Source organism: Crassostrea angulata, chromosome 5 (genome assembly GCF_025612915.1).
Source record: "Crassostrea angulata isolate pt1a10 chromosome 5, ASM2561291v2, whole genome shotgun sequence".
Lineage (NCBI taxonomy): Eukaryota > Metazoa > Mollusca > Bivalvia > Ostreida > Ostreidae > Magallana > Magallana angulata.
Window position 1 is genome coordinate 49,249,341 of NC_069115.1, and position 23,209 is coordinate 49,272,549.

The 23,209-nt window shown below is 32.2% G+C and overlaps 1 protein-coding gene across 1 annotated transcript; it reads right to left on the reverse strand.

Moving 5' to 3' along the window:
• Window positions 1-503: 503 nt before the first annotated feature.
• Window positions 504-21,298, reverse strand: LOC128184633 (uncharacterized). The gene is made up of 3 exons (XM_052854191.1): window positions 20,637-21,298; window positions 1,438-1,566; window positions 504-1,098 (listed from the first exon to the last, which is right to left on the reverse strand). The coding sequence occupies exons 1-3, from the start codon at window positions 21,244-21,246 to the stop codon at window positions 704-706; spliced, it is 1,134 nt and encodes a 377-aa protein (XP_052710151.1). The 5' UTR covers window positions 21,247-21,298; the 3' UTR covers window positions 504-703.
• Between the last annotated feature and the right edge of the window lie 1,911 nt (window positions 21,299-23,209).

Genomic DNA, 23,209 nt, shown 5'->3' on the forward strand with positions numbered 1-23,209 from the left:
AACAAATAACGGATCTGCAAGGGTCAACATTCATAACATTCATCACATTCATAAACTAATAAAAGGAATTCTAAATAACACAGCATTCCTAAAAATACATGTAAGTGATCAAATGTATAATTTAAGCATCAAGCACATATAAAACATTTAACAGTCAGGAATATCTATCTATCTATCTATCTATCTATCTATCTATCTATCTATCTATCTATCTATCTATCTATCTATCTATCTATCTATCTATCTATCTATCTATCTATCTATCTATCTATCTATCTATCTATCTATCTATCTATCTATCTATCTATCTATCTATCTATCTATCTATCTATCTATCTATCTATCTATCTATCTATCTATCTATCTATCTATCTATCTATCTATCTATCTATCTATCTATCTATCTATCTATCTATCTATCTATCTATCTATCTATCTATCTATCTATCTATCTATCTATCTATCTATCTATCTATCTATCTATCTATCTATCTATCTATCTATCTATCTATCTATCTATCTATCTATCTATCTATCTATCTATCTATCTATCTATCTATCTATCTATCTATCTATCTATCTATCTATCTATCTATCTATCTATAAATGTAGCAGATGTACATTTTTGAATGAAAAGAGTAGGTAACACTAAATTTCAAAACTATATACAGCATACTTATATTTTGTGAATATACCATGAAAACTATAAAATTCGAAACCCCGATAATGTAATTAGGGGTACATTTTCGCTGTAATAGCCTTTCCCATAAGAATGTTTCACCCAGACACTATCTCCCTTCTGGAGTTCTAACACGACCATGTTAGTTCCTGTCTGGTATGATGCAGAGTCTACACCGATCGCTCGAACTTTAGACACGCTGTTCAATACTATATCAATTCTAAGATATTGTTTACTGTATTCGACAGCACTGACATAGAAGACATATGTTCCACCTATAGGCGTGGTAAACACCCCTGTGCTTGGATTGTATCCATTTCCGGCATTCGTGATGACTACATTGAATATCAAAGTCCCGCTATTCCAAGTGGAGCTTGACGATGTAACTCCAGCAGTGAAGGCTACTTCTTGTTTTTGATCTAGAAATAGAACTGTACAAAATGAACCAATCACATTGATCAAATATCATTTTTAAAAGATTTGTTTTTTTTAAATTAAGGAATTTTTTTTAAGTGGTCAATATTTATTTTAGGATATAACTACAAAGTCAATCGGATATCTATTTCAATTCATAAATTAAATGTTTTCTCTTATTTTTTTATAAAAAGGTTTTAACAACAACACAACTGGTTTCATGAGTCATGTCACACTTCTATACTCAACATTTAAACAAAAAGCATTGAAAAGTATCCTTAAAAATTGTCATGCCTTATATCATAAATAAAAAAAAAGAATAGTTTTTTAAGAGTACAGCATACCACATTTAGTGTTTGTCTGATTATTTCGGAACTGTTCCAAAGATGATACAGAATCTGATAACCTCCACTGATCCGTTTTATACTGGTTTAGGTCAGCATTGAGGGTCCTCGTGATGTTACGGATGTCATCTAAATTATAGATTTATTTAGAGAAGTGTCAGAGAAATGACCTTGTTTTCGAATGTAAATGATGTTTCATGATAAGGAAAATAATTCGCCCATAATAAAGTGTGATTTAGTAGCTAAAAAGTTTAAGAATATTTAAAAACCTATTCTAAATATTGATTATTGAATTTTGTAAAGATTTTGCTGTCCATATGCGCAGAACTTTAAAACACATCATGATATTTCTGGCGTATTAATGTGAGTATAAATGTAAATTCTATATAGTTTTCAATTTGTTTTGAGATGCAAGAGTTCAGGGTGTAAAAAGTAAAATTATGTAATTATTTTGCATATATAATAAAAATAATTAAATTTTTCAGATTTGAAATTTGAATTTATTAGTGATCTTAAAGTGAAGACTGTAAAAAGTACAACATGCTTTATTGATATATTTATTTACGTAATATGCTGGCCGCAGGAGATATAAAGTCAAAAAATGATATCGAAACATGACACTTTCAAGATAATTTCCCCTATAAAAAAATCTGGCGCACCCTAGTCAATGTAAGTTTTCCTTTTTAGAAATTCAACTTCCCTTTTATGCTTATGATTTTAATGGATCTCATTCAAGGGACATGACTAAGGGCCTCAACGGAGGGCAAATTGTTATAAAGCTAAATATCAAGTAGTCATTAGTCCAGTATTATAAAAAATCACCCATTCATGTTGATATACTACATATAGTTGGATGTGCATATGTAACTGTGAATTTTATCCAAATTCAGACAAATAAGAATGATACTATTTATTTTATATACCTAATTTAATGATCAATTTCGGTATATGTTTACTTGTGAAAGCTTGGTTGTCATATGAAATAAGTGAAGATAAATGTAGTTAAACAAATTATATGTGATAATCTTCGACGAAATTAGTGTAAATATACTTTGTGAGAGTTAGGTCTATCACAGAGGATGCCATGCATCAATGTGTACAAGATGATGAATTAGGTTAAACTCATATTACCCTGGTTGTGGCTGCCTCATTGCATTCACTATAATTTTTTACAGCTTTTATTTGACCATATGATTTGAAAGTAAATCAAATACATTTTCTATCAAATGAAATGTCACTGTTCAATAAGGTTTGCATGATCTCACTAGATGGGTTAAATAAAAAAAAGAATCGCTAGAAATACTTCAGATAGAGAATAATGCATGGCGAAATCTGCATAACATGCCATATCAACCGAACACTCCAATATCAGCTCAAAGGACTGATGTGTGGTCTGATTTCATATAAAGCTAGAGCAGAGCTCAAACCCCGTTAACTGACTACATATATACCAAATTAAGTCAACTACAAACCATGTAACAATTTTATCTTACCCACTGCCTTTGTATAAATGGCAAATACTGAATATAACAATAAAAAAAAACAATTTGTAATCAAAGTTACAAGAATCAATTTGGGTATGAAACCTGACTTCATAACACTCCAAGATTGACGTCAAAATGCTCAAAGGGAGAGATAGGTAAAGTTAGCTACTAGTAACTGGCTACTAGTAACTGGCTACGAGAAGTAAGAAAACCTAGCTACTAGTAACTGGCTACGAGATAAAATCAAAGTTGGCTACTCGTAACTGGCTACTAGTAACTGGCTTCGAGAAGTAAGAGAAGCTAGCTACTAGTAACTGGCTACGAGATGAAAGAAACTTGGCTTCTAGTTACTTCTTACTGTCCATGTGAGAACACATACCTAGGATTTTTATTTGTGTTCTTAAGATGTACATTGCACTATATCACTGTCAATTGTCAATATATCTCAAGTAGCTGTATATATAAATTGAAGATATATGCCAGACTTGTTAATATCAACATTATGTCAAGTCATCCACATAATATTACGACACAATTACTCAGATATCCCTCTGTATGTAGTCAGCTACTTCTGAATTTCGTTACAAATATCTTTATTTTTTGTCTGTTTTTTAGCGGTTTTGTCAATATATCTCAAGTAGCTGTATATTTAAATTGAAGATATATGCCAGACATGCTAATATCAACATTCTGTCAAGTCATCCACATAATATCACGGCACAATTACTCAGATATCTCTCTTTATGTAGTCACCTACTTGTGCATTTCGTTACAAATATCTTTATTTTTTGTCTGTTTTGTCTATATATCTCAAGTAACTGTACATATAGATTTAAGATATATGCCAGACATGCTGATATCAATATTCTGTCAAGTCATCCACATAATATTACGGCACAATTACTCAGATATCTCTCTTTATGTAGTCAGCTACTTGTGCATTTCGTTACAAATATCTTTTATTTTTTGTCTGTTTGTCTATATATCTCAAGTAGCTGAATATATAGATTGAAGATATATGCCGGAATGCTAATACCAACATTCTGTCAAGTCATTCACATAATATTACAACACAATTACTCAGATATCTCTCTTTATGTAGTCAGCTACTTGTGCATTTTGTTACAAATATCTTTATCTTTTTGCTGTTTTGTCTATATATCTCAAGTAGCTGTAGATATATATTGAAGACATATGCCAGACATGCCAATACTAACATTCTGTCAAGTCATCCACAAAATATTACGATACAATTACTCAGATATCTCTCTTTATATAGTAAGCTACTTAAGCATTTCGTTACAAACATCTTTATTTTTTGTTTGTTTTGTAAATATATCTCAAGTAGCTGTATATATAGACTGAAGATATATGCCAGACATGCTAATATCAACATTCTGTCAAGTCATCCACATAATATTACGACACAATTACTCAGATATCTCTCTTTATGTAGTCAGCTACTTGTACATTTCGTTATAAATATCTTTATTTTTGTCTGTTTTTTCTATATATCTCAAGTAGCTGTACATATAGATTAAAGATATATGCCAGACATGCTTGATATCAACATTCTGTCAAGTCATCCACATAATATTACGGTACAATTACTAAGATATCTCTCTTTATGTAGTCAGCTACTTGTGCATTTCGTTACAAATATCTTTATTTTTTGTCTGTTTTGTCTATATATCTCAAGTAGCTGTACATAAAGATTTAAGATATGTGCCAGACATGCTGATATCAACATTCTGTCAAGTCATCCACATAATATTACGGCACAATTACTCAAATATCTCTCTTTATGTAGTCAGCTACTTCTGAATTTTGTACCAAATATCATTATTTTTTGGCGGTTTTATGAATATATCTCAAGTAGCTGAATATATAGATTGAAGATATATGCCAGACATGCTAATACCAACATTCTGTCAAGTCATTCACATAATATTACGACACAATTACTCAGATATCTCTTTTTATGTAGTCAGCTACTTGTGCATTTTGTTACAAATATCATTCTTTTTTGGCTGTTTTGTCTATCTGTCTCAAGTAGCTGTACATATAGATTAAAGATATATGCCAGACATGCTTGATATCAACATTCTGTCAAGTCATCCACATAATATTACGACACAATTACTCAGATATCTCTCTTTATATAGTAAGCTACTTGTGCATTTTGTACCAAATATCATTCTTTTTTGGCGGTTTTATGAATATATCTCAAGTAGCTGTACATATAGATTGTAGATATATGCCAGACATGCTAATACCAACATTCTGTCAAGTCATCCACATAGTATTACGACACAATTACTCAGATATCTCTCTTGATGTAGTCAGCTACTTGTGCATTTTGTTACAAATATCTTTATTTTTTTGCAGGGTTGTCAATATATCTCAAGTAGCTGTATATTTAAATAGAAGATATATGACAGACATGCTATTATCAACATTCCTTAACGTCATCCATATAATATTACGACACAATTTCTCAGATATCGCTCTTTATGTAGTCAGCTACTTGTGCATTTCGTTACAAATATCTTTATTTTTTGTCTGTTTTGTCTATATATCTCAAGTAGCTGTACATATAGATTAAAGATATATGCCAGACATGCTATTATTATCATTCCTTCAAGTCATCCACATAATATTAAGACACAGTTACTCAGATATCTCTCTTTATGTAGTCAGCTACTTGTGCATTTTGTTACAAATATGTTTATTTTTTGGCGGTTTTGTCAATATATCTCAAGTAGCTGTATATTTAAATTGATGATATATGCCAGACGTGCTATTATCAACATTTCTTCAAGTCATCCACATAATATTACGACATAATATCTCAGATATTTCTCTTGATGTAGTCCGCTACTTGTGCATTTTGTTACAAATATCCTCATTTTTTGGCGGTTTTGTCAATATATCTCAAGTAGCTGTATATTTAAATTGAAGATATATGCCATACTTGCTAAATTAACATTCCTTCAAGTCATCCACATATTATTACGACACAGGTACTCAGATATCTCTTTTTATGTAGTCAGCTACTTGTGCATTTTGTTACAAATATCTTTATTTCTACCCATACGTTTTTCGTGTGCACGTAAAAAGATGAAGTGAATGAAAGAAAATAACAAGGGAAATTTAAATTATAAGTAAATTTTGCCCCACCCCCCTCCCCCATCCCCTTACAGATAAGATTTTTACAATCTTTATGATTTTAATTTTTTTTGTTTGTTCTTCAATATTTAAATGAAAAACTAGATATCTTTAATCTTTATGTACAGAAACTTGAGTAACATGGAAAGTGTTAAAAATGAAGATATCTGTAAAGAAATGCAGTAGTAGCTGACGAGATTATGAGTGATATCTGAGTAGTTGTGCCGTAATATCATGTGGATGACCTAATAGAATGGTGAAATAAGCAAGACTGGTTAATATGAGCAGTCTATACATAAAGCTACTTGAAAAATGTTGACAAAATCCTAAAAAAAAAAATATATATATTTAACAAAATGTTTTAGAAGCTGATGAGATTTAAAGGGATATCTAAGTAATTGTGTCATAATATCATGTTGGTGACCTTATAGAATGTTTAAATCAACCACACTAGTAGATATCTTCATTTTTTTACACAGCTTCTTGAGGTTTATCAACTAAACTGTTGAAAATGGATGTTTTTATAACAAAATGCACTTGTAGCTGATGAGATTGAGAAAGATATATAAGTAATTATGTCGTAATATCATGTGAATATCCTAATATAATATTAAAATGAACATGACTTGTATATATCAGTATATATAAAAAAAAATAAAGATATTTGTAACAAAATGCACAAGTAGCTGACTACATAAAGAGAGATATCTGAGTAATTGTGTTGTAATATTATGTGGATGACTTGACAGAATGTTGGTATTAGCATTCCGGCATATATCTTCAATCTATATATTCAGCTACTTGAGATATATAGACAAACAGACAAAAAATAAAGATATTTGTAACGAAATGCACAAGTAGCTGACTACATAAAGAGAGATATCTGAGTAATTGTGCCGTAATATTATGTGGATGACTTGACAGAATATTGATATCAGCATGTCTGGCATATATCTTTAATCTATATGTACAGCTACTTGAGATATATAGACAAAACAGACAAAAAATAAAGATATTTGTAACGAAATGCACAAGTAGGTGACTACATAAAGAGAGATATCTGAGTAATTGTGCCGTAATATGATGTGGATGACTTGACAGAATGTTGATATCAGCATGTCTGGCATATATCTTTAATCTATATGTACAGCTACTTGAGATATATAGACAAAACAAACAAAAAATAAAGATATTTGAAACGAAATGCACAAGTAGGTGACTACATAAAGAGAGATATCTGAGTAATTGTGCCGTAATATTATGTGGATGACTTGACAGAATGTTGATATTAGCATGTCTGGCATATATCTTCAGTCTATATATACAGCTACGTGAGATATATTTACAAAACAAACAAAAAATAAAGATATTTGTAACGAAATGCACAAGTAGGTGACTACATAAAGAGAGATATCTGAGTAATTGTGCCGTAATATTATGTGGATGACTTGACAGAATGTTGATATTAGCATGTCTGGCATATATCTTCAGTCTATATATACAGCTACGTGAGATATATTTACAAAACAAACAAAAAATAAAGATATTTGTAACGAAATGCACAAGTAGGTGACTACATAAAGAGAGATATCTGAGTAATTGTGTCGTAATATTATGTGAATGACTTGACAGAATGTTGATATTAGCATGTCTGGCATATATCTTCAGTCTATATATACAGCTACTTGGGATATATTTACAAAACAGACAAAAAATAAAGATATTTGTAACGAAATGCACAAGTAGCTGACTACATAAAGAGAGATATCTGAGTAATTGTATCGTAATGTATGTGGATGACTTGACAGAATGTTGATATTAGCATGTCTGACATATATCTTCAATCTATATATACATTGTACAATCTATATTATTGACAATTGGCAGTGATATAGTGCAATGTACATCTTAAGAACACAAATAGAAATCCTTGGTATGTGTTCTTACATTGACAGTAAGAAGTAACTAGAAGCCAAGTTTCTTTCATCTCGTAGCCAGTTACTAGTAGCTACAATGTAGCTTTTCTTACTTCTCTCAGCCAGTTACTAGTAGCCAGTTACTAGTAGCTAACTTTACCTATCTCAAAGGGAGTTATATTTTGTACTTCACCAACGATTTCCTTACAATTTAGCAGGTGGAAAGATATATATCTCAGGCTAAAGAACTGTATAGTTTTTTTTCACCGAAACCGGCCTATTTTTATTTTGAAATGCATTTTAACGTCATCCTATTTTTGCATTGTTTATGTCATGATGTGCATCGTTCAAACTTCTGATTTGCACAACTTAGGAGAAAAAAAATCCGAAATGTCCGTTATAAAACGTACAAAAATGTTCCAGATAGGTGTAAGTAAGGGTGAGATAAAAGATGAAATAAAGGGTGATGATATTGGGGGTGTGATAAAGGTGCGTGCCTTTGTTCATATCAGGTAGCAAAGGACAGTTTTGTATAAAGTACCCGTCATTTTTTGTAAAATTTAGAATTGCTGTACTTGAAAGCCTACGAGTGTTGCAAAAGTTCATGAAATGATTTTTGAATGATTATCATTAGTTAGAATCTTGATGAAATTAATATGCAATATGTAGGCCCCATATGTTAGGTACATGAGCATGAGAATCAGAAGTAAAATGCAAAGTCTGCAACTATGACTGTTGTGTTGACTTTACACAGTGAAATTGCAAGCTACAGACGGGAGGGTAAATAACACGAAAAGCAGATGGGTTGGACATTGTAAACTATACACCGGTAAGTTTCTGACATGTGATGGGGCAACATGCACACGGTACAGAAGGTCAACCCTTTGCAGGGAATTGGCTGGGGGAGGACTAAAAAGCTGAAAAATCATGAAAAATGAGCAAAATATGAATGGGTCAAAATCTCATAAAAATTACCGGTATGTAGAAAATTTTACAGGTTTTGACTGGTAATTTTCTTCAGAAATTGGTGATTGGCCTTATAAGGAGTGCATCCACTGGCTACAATGAAATGTATCAAAAAACTGTCCCGTCCCACCTCAGGGGTGAAAAAACCCTGTATTGTATACCAAGTTTGTAATATTACTAGTGACATGGTTTATACGTGAGTAATTATTCCATATGGGGCGAGAGCGGTAAAAGTAAGGTTTTATAATTTTTAATTTTGGTAAAAAGATGACGTCATAATACTTATATAATGACGTCATAATGCTCAAAGGGAGTAATATTTTGTACACTGTATAGAATATACATGCTGTTAGCTAATGATTTCCTTGCAAATTATGATTGGCTTGTTTTTACTGTAAAAAAATATAGATAAAAATTACAGTAAACTTTTGTTTACGCGTTCAAGAATTTTTGCGAGGTTTGCGAGAGTCTCTCTGTTGCCAAAATTTCTTCGTCCTTTTACTTTAGGGTGTTATATAAAAAAAGCGGTTGTGGATAAGGCTTGATCGCGAAAATTAGTCGTCGCTACTGCGTTTATCTCAGGTAGAATGTCCGTTCTTTCCTTGAGTTCGTTTAATTCACTTAAAATAATCGACAAAGTATGTTTTGGTTTGCAAAATTTTTCATTTGATATATCTAAGAATTGAAATAATGTTATTGACAAATGTATAGATTTGTTAGTTATTAGCATTTTTTGTCTTAATAGAACAGTTTATAGAAATCAGATTTACTATGTGATGATAACTGAAGACTACTTACTTGTAAATATTTGGTGGATAAATGTCCAAGTAAGATTCTGATCATAGTTCCCCAGTTCATTAGCTGATAAATTGAAGTTAATTTTTGTTATTTTCTTCTTTGTTAAAAAAAAATAAAATATATATTGTATTTTTACTGTTTGATAATGTTTGTGTGACACCAAAAGATGAGTCTATGCTATTCAGTCGGCTGAACATTAAATGAACAGTCTGGAAAATTATCATATCAATCACTGCTAAATATGATTAAGCAATCGCAAATAAACAATTAAGAGTGGTTTCCCTTTGCAAATAATTAAGATCTGAACAGAGCGGGTCTCAGGCTGGCGACGATATTCTATTAGAGTCTTTAATGACCAAACCACATTTTTCATTTACAGCCAATGGGGTTCTCTAGTGTTTGTTAACTTAGAAAAAAGCGTTAAGATAGAGATCTCAATAAATAGCACAAGAGCTTGCACACGATCTGTAAATATTGTAATTTTTTATATTAGACTTCAGTCTTAATAGAAACCACATAACCTTAAATCTTGCAAGTTGGCGCGGATTATTTTAAATGCTTGAAGGTTAAAGCATAAGCATGATTTAAGACGACAAAAGACCAAAACGATTGTAGCATGTTCCTGGTGAAGTCTTTTTACAGGCATTTGTCTGACAAAAAAAGCCAACCATAAGGCCTTTTTTTTCCCATTCACCACCTTTTTGGCGAGACTCCTACCCTATCACTTCCGTAATACTGTTTTCTTAAATGAGTTTACTAGAACAGTTCTTTCCAGTTCTTTTCAATATGACAATGAGTAATTTGTTGCGATGAAGTTGAACACAATTAAATTAAATATTTATACATTTTTACTACTTACTAGCCCCAAGGACTCTTAAAATCAAAGTTTGATCATTATGTGAAAAAAGACATAGCAAATCTCGAAGTTTTTAAAGCAAGTAAATGATTTATAAAGACTTACAGTTGATACAAATTAAACATCCAGACAAACAAGTAGATATGTACATGTATGTCACTGTAAGTATTCAGACTTATTATATCAGGAGACTAAATATATAGCTAAGACGTTGTTGTTGTTGCTAGAGCTTATATGGATGCATTATTCTGGGTAAAATCTTAAATATTCCTTACAAGCAACATTCAAAAAAAACTTTTATTTTCAAATCACTCAATTCTAATATTCCTCACTTCTATATGCAATGATCTCCTTTGCTGGTGCACTTTTTACACACATGTATGTAAAAATTATCAAATAGGTTACAAATTTCTATGATACATTTTTGCAAAAGATACTAGTAATAATTCTAGCTAGGTAAGCAGTAAAACTCTCTCGTTCATTTCTTGTTATACTCTGTCCCGAGGTTTTGCTTCCACCACTTTTTGCTTGATATTTCAATGATAGTACATGTAAATACCTTTGTGCTCAAACTTCGTTCATCCACTAATATAAAAAATGTCCAGATTATCTGTTTTGAAACGCCCCCTCAACCGCATCTGGTTTCAATACACATCCCAAAATTGAAAGTCTACGGAGATTTTGCATTGCAACGGCCATTACTAAGCCCGGATGATAACGTTAAACAATTGCGCGATGTATTCCGAGTGTATTCCGAATGGAGAAAAGATTCCCCATTATAAATCTCCGTAAGGAATAAGTTTTCGTTCCTGTGAATTTTTCTGAGTGGAAAGGGATAATTGTTCAATGAAGATATCTTGGAGATATTCCCATTTAACGATTTCAACTGTATTTCTGTCACAGGTATGTGTAATTTTATTAAAATCATCAAAAAACGATGGAAGCAATAACTTGGGACAGACTATGGTAAGTAACATTATCATTGTTTTGTTTGAATTGTGTTTTTCTGTAACTTGAAATCTTTAACATTTTTGCTGTTCTGAAATTGAACTTTAAATGTCAGATTTTAAATATTTTGCAGGTTTATAGTGTAAGGGCTAAACACGAGAGACATAAAAATGCTGTTAAGATTACACAAATAATACAGGCTTAATGAATAAAAACAATTAAAAGTGATAATTTCATTCCAAATTGTCTATTAATGTATTTGTTGTCGTGCGCGCATTACCTAATGTACAAATATTTTCTTTTGACCACAATCACATTTTTATTACCTCGTTGGTTAAAAAGTTATTACAATACATGTCCATACTATAAACTTTTTTTGACATCTGTGGCAACGTACTTTGAAAAAATTACGCACTTTGAAAAAAAAATTCCTGTCGAAATATCGGCTGGTAGTTCGATATTCTATTTCTTTTTCACCTATGGCCATAATTTTCGAGGTGAAGTGAAGTAAATATGTCATTTTGATTCAAAGTTTTTGTTATTGTTGCTTGCAGAATTCAATTTATATGGATATTATGCACAATTTTGGCAAGAAAAAACTTTGCCTAAAATAGACGACCGAGCATAGAGTTGTAAACTATAAGGTAATCAAATATTTTAAAGTCTTGTTTAATGAATCTGATTGGCTAATATATTCATGTTAAGTCATTATTGAAATGTCGTTCTCAGATGATCCCGCATGGGATGTTGTTAAATCTTGTAAAGCGTACCGTAAAGAAGCAGAGCTACAAGTCTAATGTACAATTAAAATAAAACATTAAACATAAAATAAACTTCATAAAGATGCATTTATTAATATTAAAGCACATACATGTAACTACGACCATAAAGGATTAATTTTTAAAAAGGGATTAGTAGAATTTTTATAAGCAACCTTAATTGATCACATTTTGCTAACTCCTTTTAATCTGATAAAATGAATTCACTAAGAAATTAAAGGCTAGGAAATTAATGCACGACTGCTTCCTCGTTGAATTAGATTTTTTAAAATAATAATAATAACTAGTAGACTAATTGTTCTCGAACAATTAGAGGTCTTTCCATATTTTGTAATCAATTGCTAGTCTGATCAGTAAGGTATACACAAAATTATTAAACCTATGCTCTATGCTGTACTATAAAATGGGAAAACCACAAAGCCATAAAAGGTTTTTTTTTATTACAAGCCATTTTTTAAAGATTTCTATGTTGTATATCGTAAACATATATTGAAGTACTTTTCTGAATTTTGTTCCACTTACTCTGAACAAAACTGAGCCAAATGAATATTCTTTACACAAGCATATAAACAGAGAACCTTACAATAGAATAGAGTGTTCTAGAGGCTAGCTATCTTTGTACAAAATGAATGGGTTGACTGTTAATACAAGTTCCACTTGAGTAACCACAGGACTTGATCTGATGCCTGGCTGACCCGATTGAATACTTTATTGCGCAATCCAGCAAGCTATTGAAACCCTTACTATAATTCTGTGTTTCAAAAGTTATGAAAATTCATATATCAACAGATTACCAAATGACCTTGACCTTTGACCTTTGTGTCATTTTGTTCGGCCAAGATAGACGCTTCTTTTCCAAGTGGTGCGAAGTCTCAATGATAGATAGTTATGAAGTTGAAAGTTATTTTATCGAAGTTTCAATACTTTCAGGGGCAATAACTGCGAGAAGGGGGCCTCAGATCCTTTTGGAAAACCCTTTAAGTGTACTGAATACATTTGTAAAAGTTCCAAGTGTCTATCTCTTATGGATTCAGAGGAATAGCGATAACAAGTAGTTAGAATAAAAGGGCCAATAACTCTGTAATTATTCAAAAGTGTGAACCAAGGGGTTACATTTTTAAATGTATTAAGATGTCCTACCACATCCATGAAAAAGTTTTTCTCTACCACCCTAAACAAGAGATATCTAAATATTCATTACTTAATATTGATTATATTATATATATTATATATTTCCAAATGACCTTGACCTTTGACCTTTATGTCATTTTGTTCGGCCAAGGTAGACGCTTCCATTCCAAATGGTCCGAAGACTCTATGATAAGTAATAAAAAAGTGACCCTCTTATTGTACTAAAGACATTGGTAAAAGTTCGAAGTCTCTATCTCTTATGGTTTCAGAGGAGTAGCGATAACAAACATTTCCTTCTCAAAGGGCAATAACTCTTTAAGTTCTTTTTTGACACAGGGTTAATTGGTACCATAACTTTTAATGATCAATTACATAAAGTTATAATTGTTTGGATAATTCTAATAACAAATCATCCTGACCCCCTTAGAATCACAAATTGTCAATTATCTTTAAATTATTGATGTTTGATGATCCTATCTCTATTTAATCTTTATTATTAAGTCTCCCGAATGAAATTTGGAGACTTATAGTTTTTGTACGGTTCTTAATACATGTATTATTACTCTTCATCTTCTTTTTCTTCTTTCCTGCTCTGAACTTGTTTCTCAGAGATGGCTGAACAGAATTGTACAAAACTCTAGGATATGATAGGCCTGCACATCTAGTTGTGCACCCTGGTTTGATTTTTCTCATTTTGGGTTAGACAACCACTTTTCGGGGGAGGGGGGGGGTGTCAAAAGGGTATGGGGTCTAACATTGAACCTTGTATGAAGAATCGTAGACTCTATTGTAAATGGTAACTTGAAAATGGACAAAGATAATAATATAGGGTTTTCATAATCATATATTGGCTGTTACTGGCAATGTATAGGGTTTATTAGATCTGACCCCTGGGGTCATCCCCACCCCCCAGGAATTTGAAATTACCATATATCTCAGAAACTGTTATAATTATGACCCCTAAACCATATATATTCATGTTTCTGATGTCAAGGGGCATCAAATGTTATGTAGGTCATGGGCCCTGTGGGTTGTCCTGACCCACTCAAACAGCAAGTCCCTTAATATCTTCAAAACAGTTGAGATCCCCACCCTTAAACCATATATATTCTTGTTCCTTGTGTCAAGGGGCATCAAACGGTATGTAGGTCATGGGCCCCGGGGGTGGTCATGACCCCCCTTGAACAAAAAGTGCATGAATATCTTGAAAACGGTTGAGATCCCCAAATTTAACCATATATATTCTTGATCCTTAAAGGGCATAAAAGGTATGTACCGGTAGGTAATGGGCCTCAGGGTTAAATTTAATTTTTCAAAACCGTAAAGCACATCTATGGAACAGTTCCTATCATATCCCAAGATATGATGTGTCTATCCATTAAATAATAAAAGGAGTTCTAGGATCTATGTTTTTTTGAAGTGATAAACGTCAATTTTCTGCTACTTTTTGACTCCCTGGATGAAATCTAAATTTTGAAAACCTTACTGCACATCTATAGAACAGTCCCTATCATATCCCAAGATATGATTGTCTATCCATTAAATCATAACAGGGGCTCTTGGATCAATGTTTGTTTTTTTAAGTGATAAACGTCAATTTTTTACCAGTTTTTTGTGTAAAAAAACGTCATTTTTTAGCTATTAAATGACTCCCAGGACAAAATTGAAAATTCCGAAACCTTATTGCGCATCTATAGGATACCCTAAAACATATTCCAATAGATGATTTGTCTACTGTTGAAAATGTAGGAGGAGTTCGAGGAAGAAGGTTTTTTGTGAAAAAACGTCATTTTTTACCAATTATTTGACCCCCAGGACTAACAGAGAATTTTTGAAACCTTTTTACAAAACAACATGATACCCCAAATCAAACTCCAAGAGTTCAGTTTGCTGGTTTATAAGATGTAAGAGCAGTTTGAGAAAGTAAAACGTGACAGACGGACGGACGGACGGACGGAACAGGGTAACAACAATATACCCGAACTTTCTTTAGAAAGTGCGGGTATAAAAAGTGACCCCATAGTAAATAGAAAAGAAGAAGAAGAAGAAGAAGAAGAAGAAGAAGAAGAAGAAGAAGAAGAAGAAAAACCAGAGAGAAAACAAGAGGACTTTCACCTGAAAGGTGGAAAGACCTAACTAGATCTCTTTACGAGTAACGAGTAGGTCTTCTGCCAGATTTGTTTGATATGATATAATGAAATATCGATACTCTCTTCCAAAGGACAGTACCAGATATCATTTTTTAAATGGCAGTTAGTAAGGAAAGTGTTAACATTGACTTCCGTGTTCATAAATCAAATCAGACATATCAACCACTTAAGAGTCCAATTATTGCACTAGTTGTAACCATAACATCCAGTTTTCACTTTATTCAATTTGTGTTCTTTGCCTCCTGTTTAAGGTTAAATGCAAATATGTGAAAAAGATTTAAAAGAAAATGTTGTAGAATTCATTATTTTGATCTGTGTCATTCATATCTGATTTTTTAAGATGTTGCAGGATTTGTAGAAATGCGTTTTGTAAGAAGTATGATAGCCACTACACTGATAAGGTATGGTCTTGAAAGACATACATGTAACAAAACAGATTATTATACTTTCATGTTAAATACTGAAATCTGATTGGTTTAGACGCAGTTGGTAATCCGTTCTATTACCCTCAGCGTTAGCAACACACTTGGCAACGGGTAACACAACTAATTGTTACATGCGCGTAAATTATGCGCGTACGGTTCGCCGAAGAATTCACTTCATTGCGTGGACCCTGAGGAAAATATATAAGCGAGGTTTAACCGGATGCTATGGGGAAAATTCAGCCTACGCATGAGCTAGCCTGGTTCCTGTGCGTAATTGTTAGATCAGGGAACCATGCTAGCACACGTTTTTCTGAATCGGGATCGGGATTCCATGCCATATGAAGTTCACATTCATTCGTCACACCTCGACCGATTCGTAGGAATCGGTCGAGGTGCGCCGAATAATAAGTTCAAAGGCGCTGTAATCATAAAGTTGTCGGTAAACAGTACAGAAACAAAGAATTCCTTTTAAAGAAATGATCGGCATGTGATATGAACTGTCAGTATTATGAAATAAGCTAATGTTATGCCGAAACAACAACAGCCATCAAATACAATGTAGCATAATTTGCAATGTTTTGTTGTTTTCCGAATACACATATAGCTTACTTATAGTAGGCGAGGCTAGAGTACTTCCCAATGATGAATTTTAAAGCATTTAAGTATGATTGAATAATTATTTGACTGTATAAATTAGATGGTTGAATGATTATGACATGTCACTATAGAAAAGTTAAAATCTTAGGAAAAATGCATCAAAATATGAAATTAATTTACACAAAGCTGACCCTGCATAGTTAACAAAGCAGTGCGAAGCGTAATGTGTGCGCAAATACTAGAATTCGCCGAATGCCCGATACTATACATGCAATCTTCATTAATATACATGTAGATCATAATTATTTTAGAAGTATGAACCCTTTAAATAATGAGATAAAAAGTCAGGGCTATTATATAAATAGTGCCTGTTTGGGAGGGTAACAGTTGAAATTGACACCCCGAGAAAACCATTGTCAACCGACGCGAAGCGGAGGTTGACAATGGTTTTCGAGGGGTGTCAATTTCAACTGTTATCCTCCCAAACAGGCACTATTTATTTTGTTATACTGAATGTCTTTTTTAAAATTTTTAAGAAAATGTTACTGCTTTTATATAGGAATAACGTGAATTGCACAGCGAACCGTACGCGCATAATTTTCGCGCATGTAACATTTTTTAATGTTACCCGTTGCCAAGTGCGTTGCTAACGCTGAGGGTAATAGTAAATATTATTAACTGCGCCTTAACCAATCAGATTTCAGTATTTAACATGAAAGTATAACAAATATATATACGTAATACAACGTACAAATTTAGTGGGTAAAAGCAGAGGGCTAGAGTCGGTGGAATCTCTGATAATCTTACGGCGTTCACGTTTTCGTTGGAAACACATGCATATGGTCCACGTATTGCAGTCCTTTTTTAGAGGACAGCAACTTGTTTCTATATAAAAGCAGTAAAATAAGACATTCAGTATAATAAAATAAATAGTTCCTGTTTGGGAGGGTAACTTTTGAAATTGACACCCCTCGAAAACCATTGTCAACCTCCGCTTCGCGTCGGTTGACAATAGTTTTCTCGGGATGTCAATTTCAACAGTTACTCTCCCAAATGGGCACTATTTATATACTAAATTCTATGCACGGGTATTCAAAAAAATCCTCGATCGTTGAAGAACGTTTTCCTGTGTCGTACCGTTATATCTTCACGCATGCGGAAACCATACAGTGTACTTGAAAGTGAAGTGACAACATGGACATGAATGAAAAAAAAATGTAGAAACTTATTTAAAAAAACATCACAGTGTTACTTTCATGAATTTACTGCTTATTTACTATGTTGTGTGTAATACATCCAGGGTCTACACTTTGTTGAGGATATTATGAACTTACAACGTATTCGAAGTGCACGCGGAATAAGGCAGCCCTTTCCACGCAAAATGAATAGGATGCCTTGGCAATTCTTTCATACGATATATCTTTTATTTCATAAGCTTTTTTTAATATTCATGTATGCCAACAAATGTAGTTCATGCTTTTAGAAGTCCGTGCAACCTGATTGCCTCGGTCGGAAAGCAGTCGACCATTACTTTCTCGATCGGTATAAAAACCTTTTTAGCAATTGATAGGCAATTGAAAATAAATTGCGGCTGAATACGTTTATGGAATAAAGTCAGTTTCGAGTTCATATACCAACATGAAAACATACTAAAATATTGGAAACGAATTTAACTAATGTTTTTAGTCTAATACTTAATAAATATATACTACATTATACACATTCTCTATGTAGAAATGCAAGCGTTATTTTCAAAATTTTATGATTTTTTCCCTTAAAAAGTTGTTTTTTAAAAGATTTTATCGTCATATTAGCAATGAATTTTCATTTTTCTGACCTTTTAATATATAATAATCCGATTTGACTTTATGAAAATAAAAAGAAGAATGATGCTTTCAGAACATCCAATTCTTTTAAATCAATCTAGATCTCTCAAAATCTTAATCACTTTCTTTGATCTTCGAACAGTCCGTAAAGTGTGTGATCTCCATTCAATCGATCTAGCAATAGTCGACGCAAACTAAATAAAAAAAAGTACAAAGACATAAACCACCGATGTGACATTTATTTAGAATTTAAGTTGTCATTTACAAAGCTAAACAATGAATCCAAAAGCAATCTTGAGTGAGTATATTCTTACAACGACAGGTAGACTATTTCACTGGATCGCGTGTCTTTTTGCCATCTATGTTTGAATCACAATTGATTGTTGAAAGAAACAGAGGGAATAAATTACGCACGGGATATTTTCTGATGAATCTCTCTCTCTCTCTCTCTCTCTCTCTCTCTCTCTCTCAGATATATTCTTCTAGAAAGAGACATACAAACACATAAACCAGGCATTTGACGAACAATATTACAAATGTCTGTGTTGGAGTTTTTTTTGCAGTGTTTAACAAATCTTATGTACTTTTTTACTCGTTTTTGAATTATTAAAATATAATAATAGTAATACTAATATATACTAATATAATAGTATCATAGTTATAAACACCACAAATATATCCATTAAATTGTAGGAACAAACACGACTTATCATCTAATGATTAAAGTTTTGAAAATGATTCATTTTAAATATTTTGTGAAACGTGTAAATTTAATCAATTTTGTTATAAAATTATTAAAATATAAAAAGCAGCTTAGAAGAAAGAGGCCACAAAAATTGATTTGGTATATCATCTTTTATGAGGGAAGAAGAAACCCTGAAAAAGTTGTAACTGGTATGCTATGACTGTAATAGCCTTTTCCGTGATGATGTCTCACCCAGACACTGTCTCCCTTTTGGAGATTCAAAACGACCATGTTAGTTCCTGTCTGGTATGCAGCAGCGCTCTCTCCGATCAGTCTGACTTTCGGCACGTTGTTCAGTACTATTTCTAATCCTAGATACTGCTGAAGATATTCAAGAGCACTGACATAGAATACGTAAGTCCCTTCCCCGGGGGAGGTGAAAACCCCTGTACTGGGGTTGTATCCATTACCGACATTCGTTAGAACCACATTAAACATCAAAGTCCCGCTATTCCAAGTTGTACTCAATGATGTTACTGCAGCAGTGAAAGCTACTTCTTGTTTTGGATCTTAAAATGAAAAATGTTTACGTAATATATTCATTATCTAATAAGAAGTAGTAAACCTATATAATTAAAATTGTACTTTAAGGAACTCTGGGACACCGCAAGATATGATATTAATGATATTGATATGATATTGATGTAAAACACTCATATTCGAGATCAAATCTTTTTTTTCCAAATTTGAAAATAAGCATAATTTGACAATAAACGCATTTTAAAAATGTTTATATCGGTAAAAAGATAAATCAAAATTTTTAAAGGAAAAAAAAGTAAATTTCATTGTCTATTTTAAAAGAAATTACCTTCTAACATAATTGCCCCGTCTCTCATTAAATTACTGTTTAAACGGTTCTTTTTAATACTACCCAAGTATTAAGTCAAAACTTTACACAATTCTTTGCTCGCCCTTTCAAATAATAAAATATTAATATTTTATAACTATAATTGTAATAAAACAATAACAAAGGCACAATGCTCACCACATTTAATGCTTGTCTGGTTATTACGGAAAAGTTCCAAAGATGATACAGAAGCTGATAACTTCAAATGGTCCATTTGATATTGGTTAATATCCGCCTTAAGAGCCCGTATTGTGTTATGGATTTTTTCTGTCATGTGTAAAATGAAAATACAAAAAAAATAACAAATTACTACTAAGAGGTCCGTCAACATCATTATATATACTTGTTATTTATTAACGTTCAATAAAAAGGCGAATGCAGATTGATTTATCCAAAATAAAAATTGTTTGGTGTCTCAAAAATTATAAAATAAACCATTACCATGTGTGCTGGTTATGTATGCATTGTTTTATATGCTTTCAATTGTGAAAAAAATTCATATACCAAACTAGACTTAGAATTTTTGACTAAAATATTCCAAACAGAAAAATATGTCTACTTGCCAATAGTTTTCATATGTTGCGTTTTCATTTCCAAGAGTTCTGTTGATTGTTTTTGGTCGTTGTCTTCTATTTCTGATTTTATATTCTCCGTAGATACATTAAAACACTGAAGCAGCTTTTCCATTTCACGATAGCGATCATTAATATCAAATAACGAAATAGTCAAATACCTAACCTCAACTTTCACATCGCTTATACTTTTTGTAACATAATCCAAGTTTTCATTCAGGTTCTCTAAATCATTTTTACAGAAGGCACTGTGATTTTTCAAAAAAGAATTCTCCGTTTGTAATATATCTATCTCTTTTTTAAGTACCGTTATTTCATGATCAGTCGATGTTTGAATTTTGGAAATCTTGTTTTCGGCCACAGTTAATTTTTCTTGTAATGTCAGCATATCTTTCATTAGTGCGTGGACATTCTTGACTAAAGTCATTCTGATGAGGGTTTCCTGGTTCAGAAGCTGTCTAAAGACGTCCACATTGTTAGAATCCAACGTATCAAGGTTGGGACTTGTTAAGTTTTCTGTTTCATCATCTGTAACCACAGACAGAGAGGAAGTTTGGACTACATTAAGAAACGCAAACACTAGAACTCCAGTAGCAAGCATTCTGACAAAGTACTAACAGGGATATTTCGATTCCCTTTTGCTTATATATAACGACCGAGTCATTAAAGTTTAGTACTTTTGTCGAGAAACAATTGAAACTTTTCTATTGTTTTCCTAATGCCCACTTAATTAAGGAAAGTAGGCGAGTGTTTATCAAAGAAGAGAACGATAAACTAACACACTGCGCTCATTCTCTAAGCATTTTCAAATTAGTGAGTCGTCAAAAGTGTAATTATTAAGGACGCAATTACTCAGTTAAAACATTATTTTGCGTCTTTAATGATGCATATAACGTCAAAACAAGACCCCCTTTTTTTTAGACGAGTATCGTTAAAGTAAGCGCATAATTCTAATATTATTGTTAATGTTGTTCCATTGAAATAAAATGTGTTAGTTTTTGAGGATTGTTTAGAAATAACTGACACATTTACTTTTATTCCATTAAAAAGGTTAAGACTTAGAAATTCACCAGAAATTAAACCAGGATAAATTTTATTGATGAAAATAAGTTATTGTCCGTAACAACATAAGATGATTTTTTGTAAGTGACTAGGAACAAAATAATACTCATTGTTACATCATTTAAACGCATCTCGTCACTTCATTAATTTTAACAACTTGGAAGAATATTTATTTTATTTATTTTATTTCTCCTCTTTTGTTTTCATTTTAGGAAGCCACCATTTCATTACTCTCTCCAATTTTGCTGCTAACCCCAACCCCCGTCCATTTTTTTCGCAGCAAAAGTTTTCTTTAATTTACATATAAAGCTGAATTATAAGGCATTTTCCCTCCCCTTTTTGGGACTATGTAAAAAAAAATTGAAATGAAAATTGAAAATAAGAAAATTAAGAGTGGAATTAAAGTTATCGGTACACTCCCGCCCCCCCCCCCCCAATTGAATAGGGATTTTCATGATTTCAGAACGTTTTATTTATTCATTTTTTCATTTTGACTTATCAAGATATATTGGGCGAGTCTGACCTTACTTTCAAAAACGATCCTACATGCCTGATCATATATAATTTGATTTTTCTTTCAATAACTTACAGGTTACAAGTTAGCCGACCATTTACTTTGTCTATGTACCGTCGTTAACCAAATATTAATTTTTTTAAAACAATTATTTGTCACAGTTTGTTAAATGTTAATGCTAATTTTTACAAAAGTCCTTTCTTAGAAATGGAAATATATAGCTGCTTTTTCAAATAATTTACAAATCAACTAACACTTGCATAGAAATATGTTAAAATTGTGAAAAAGTTGGAATTTTAGTAACTAGTGGTATGTCCTTTTGACAATGAAATTTGCTTCACTTATAAAAACGCGTCTGTTTTAAGAGAAAATTTTTGCCTGTTATCGTTTTTGAAGGTTCTAATGATTTTTTTTATTGGAAGACGAATTTACTATAGTGCCAGACCAAGGACCCCCTAAGAATAGACCGTGGTTTCCATCGCATACATGTACATGTACCGAGGAATGATGAACCACGGTTGAAATTTTGTCGTTATCAACAAATTTTAATTTTAGCCTTGCGTGTGGTTTCTTTAGATTTGCTTAAGAAAAAGTAAGTCCAAATTATTTTCAATTCAATTTATTCCAGCGTGAATCGTATGGTGGTTAAAAACAAAATCGAAGTTTAAATCTAAAAACCAACACCAAAATCAAGAATCAAATGGGTCAATATGCATTAAGGCAACAAATAAACAATTCTGATCGGGTCTGTCCACCTGCTACGCTCTCTCGTCTATAGTTACAGTATCTAACATAATACGGTCTGTACCAAAACGATGCATACCAATAACTAAACAACACAACAAGTTGTGCGTTTTTACAACAAACATGCAGGTTTTATTGCTATAAATATTTTCGAGGAGAAGGTTCATTACGATTATACTGATAATTATACAAACTGATATTCATAAAGTTTGTCCTTGCCTCGTATTCCGTATAAATACGTACA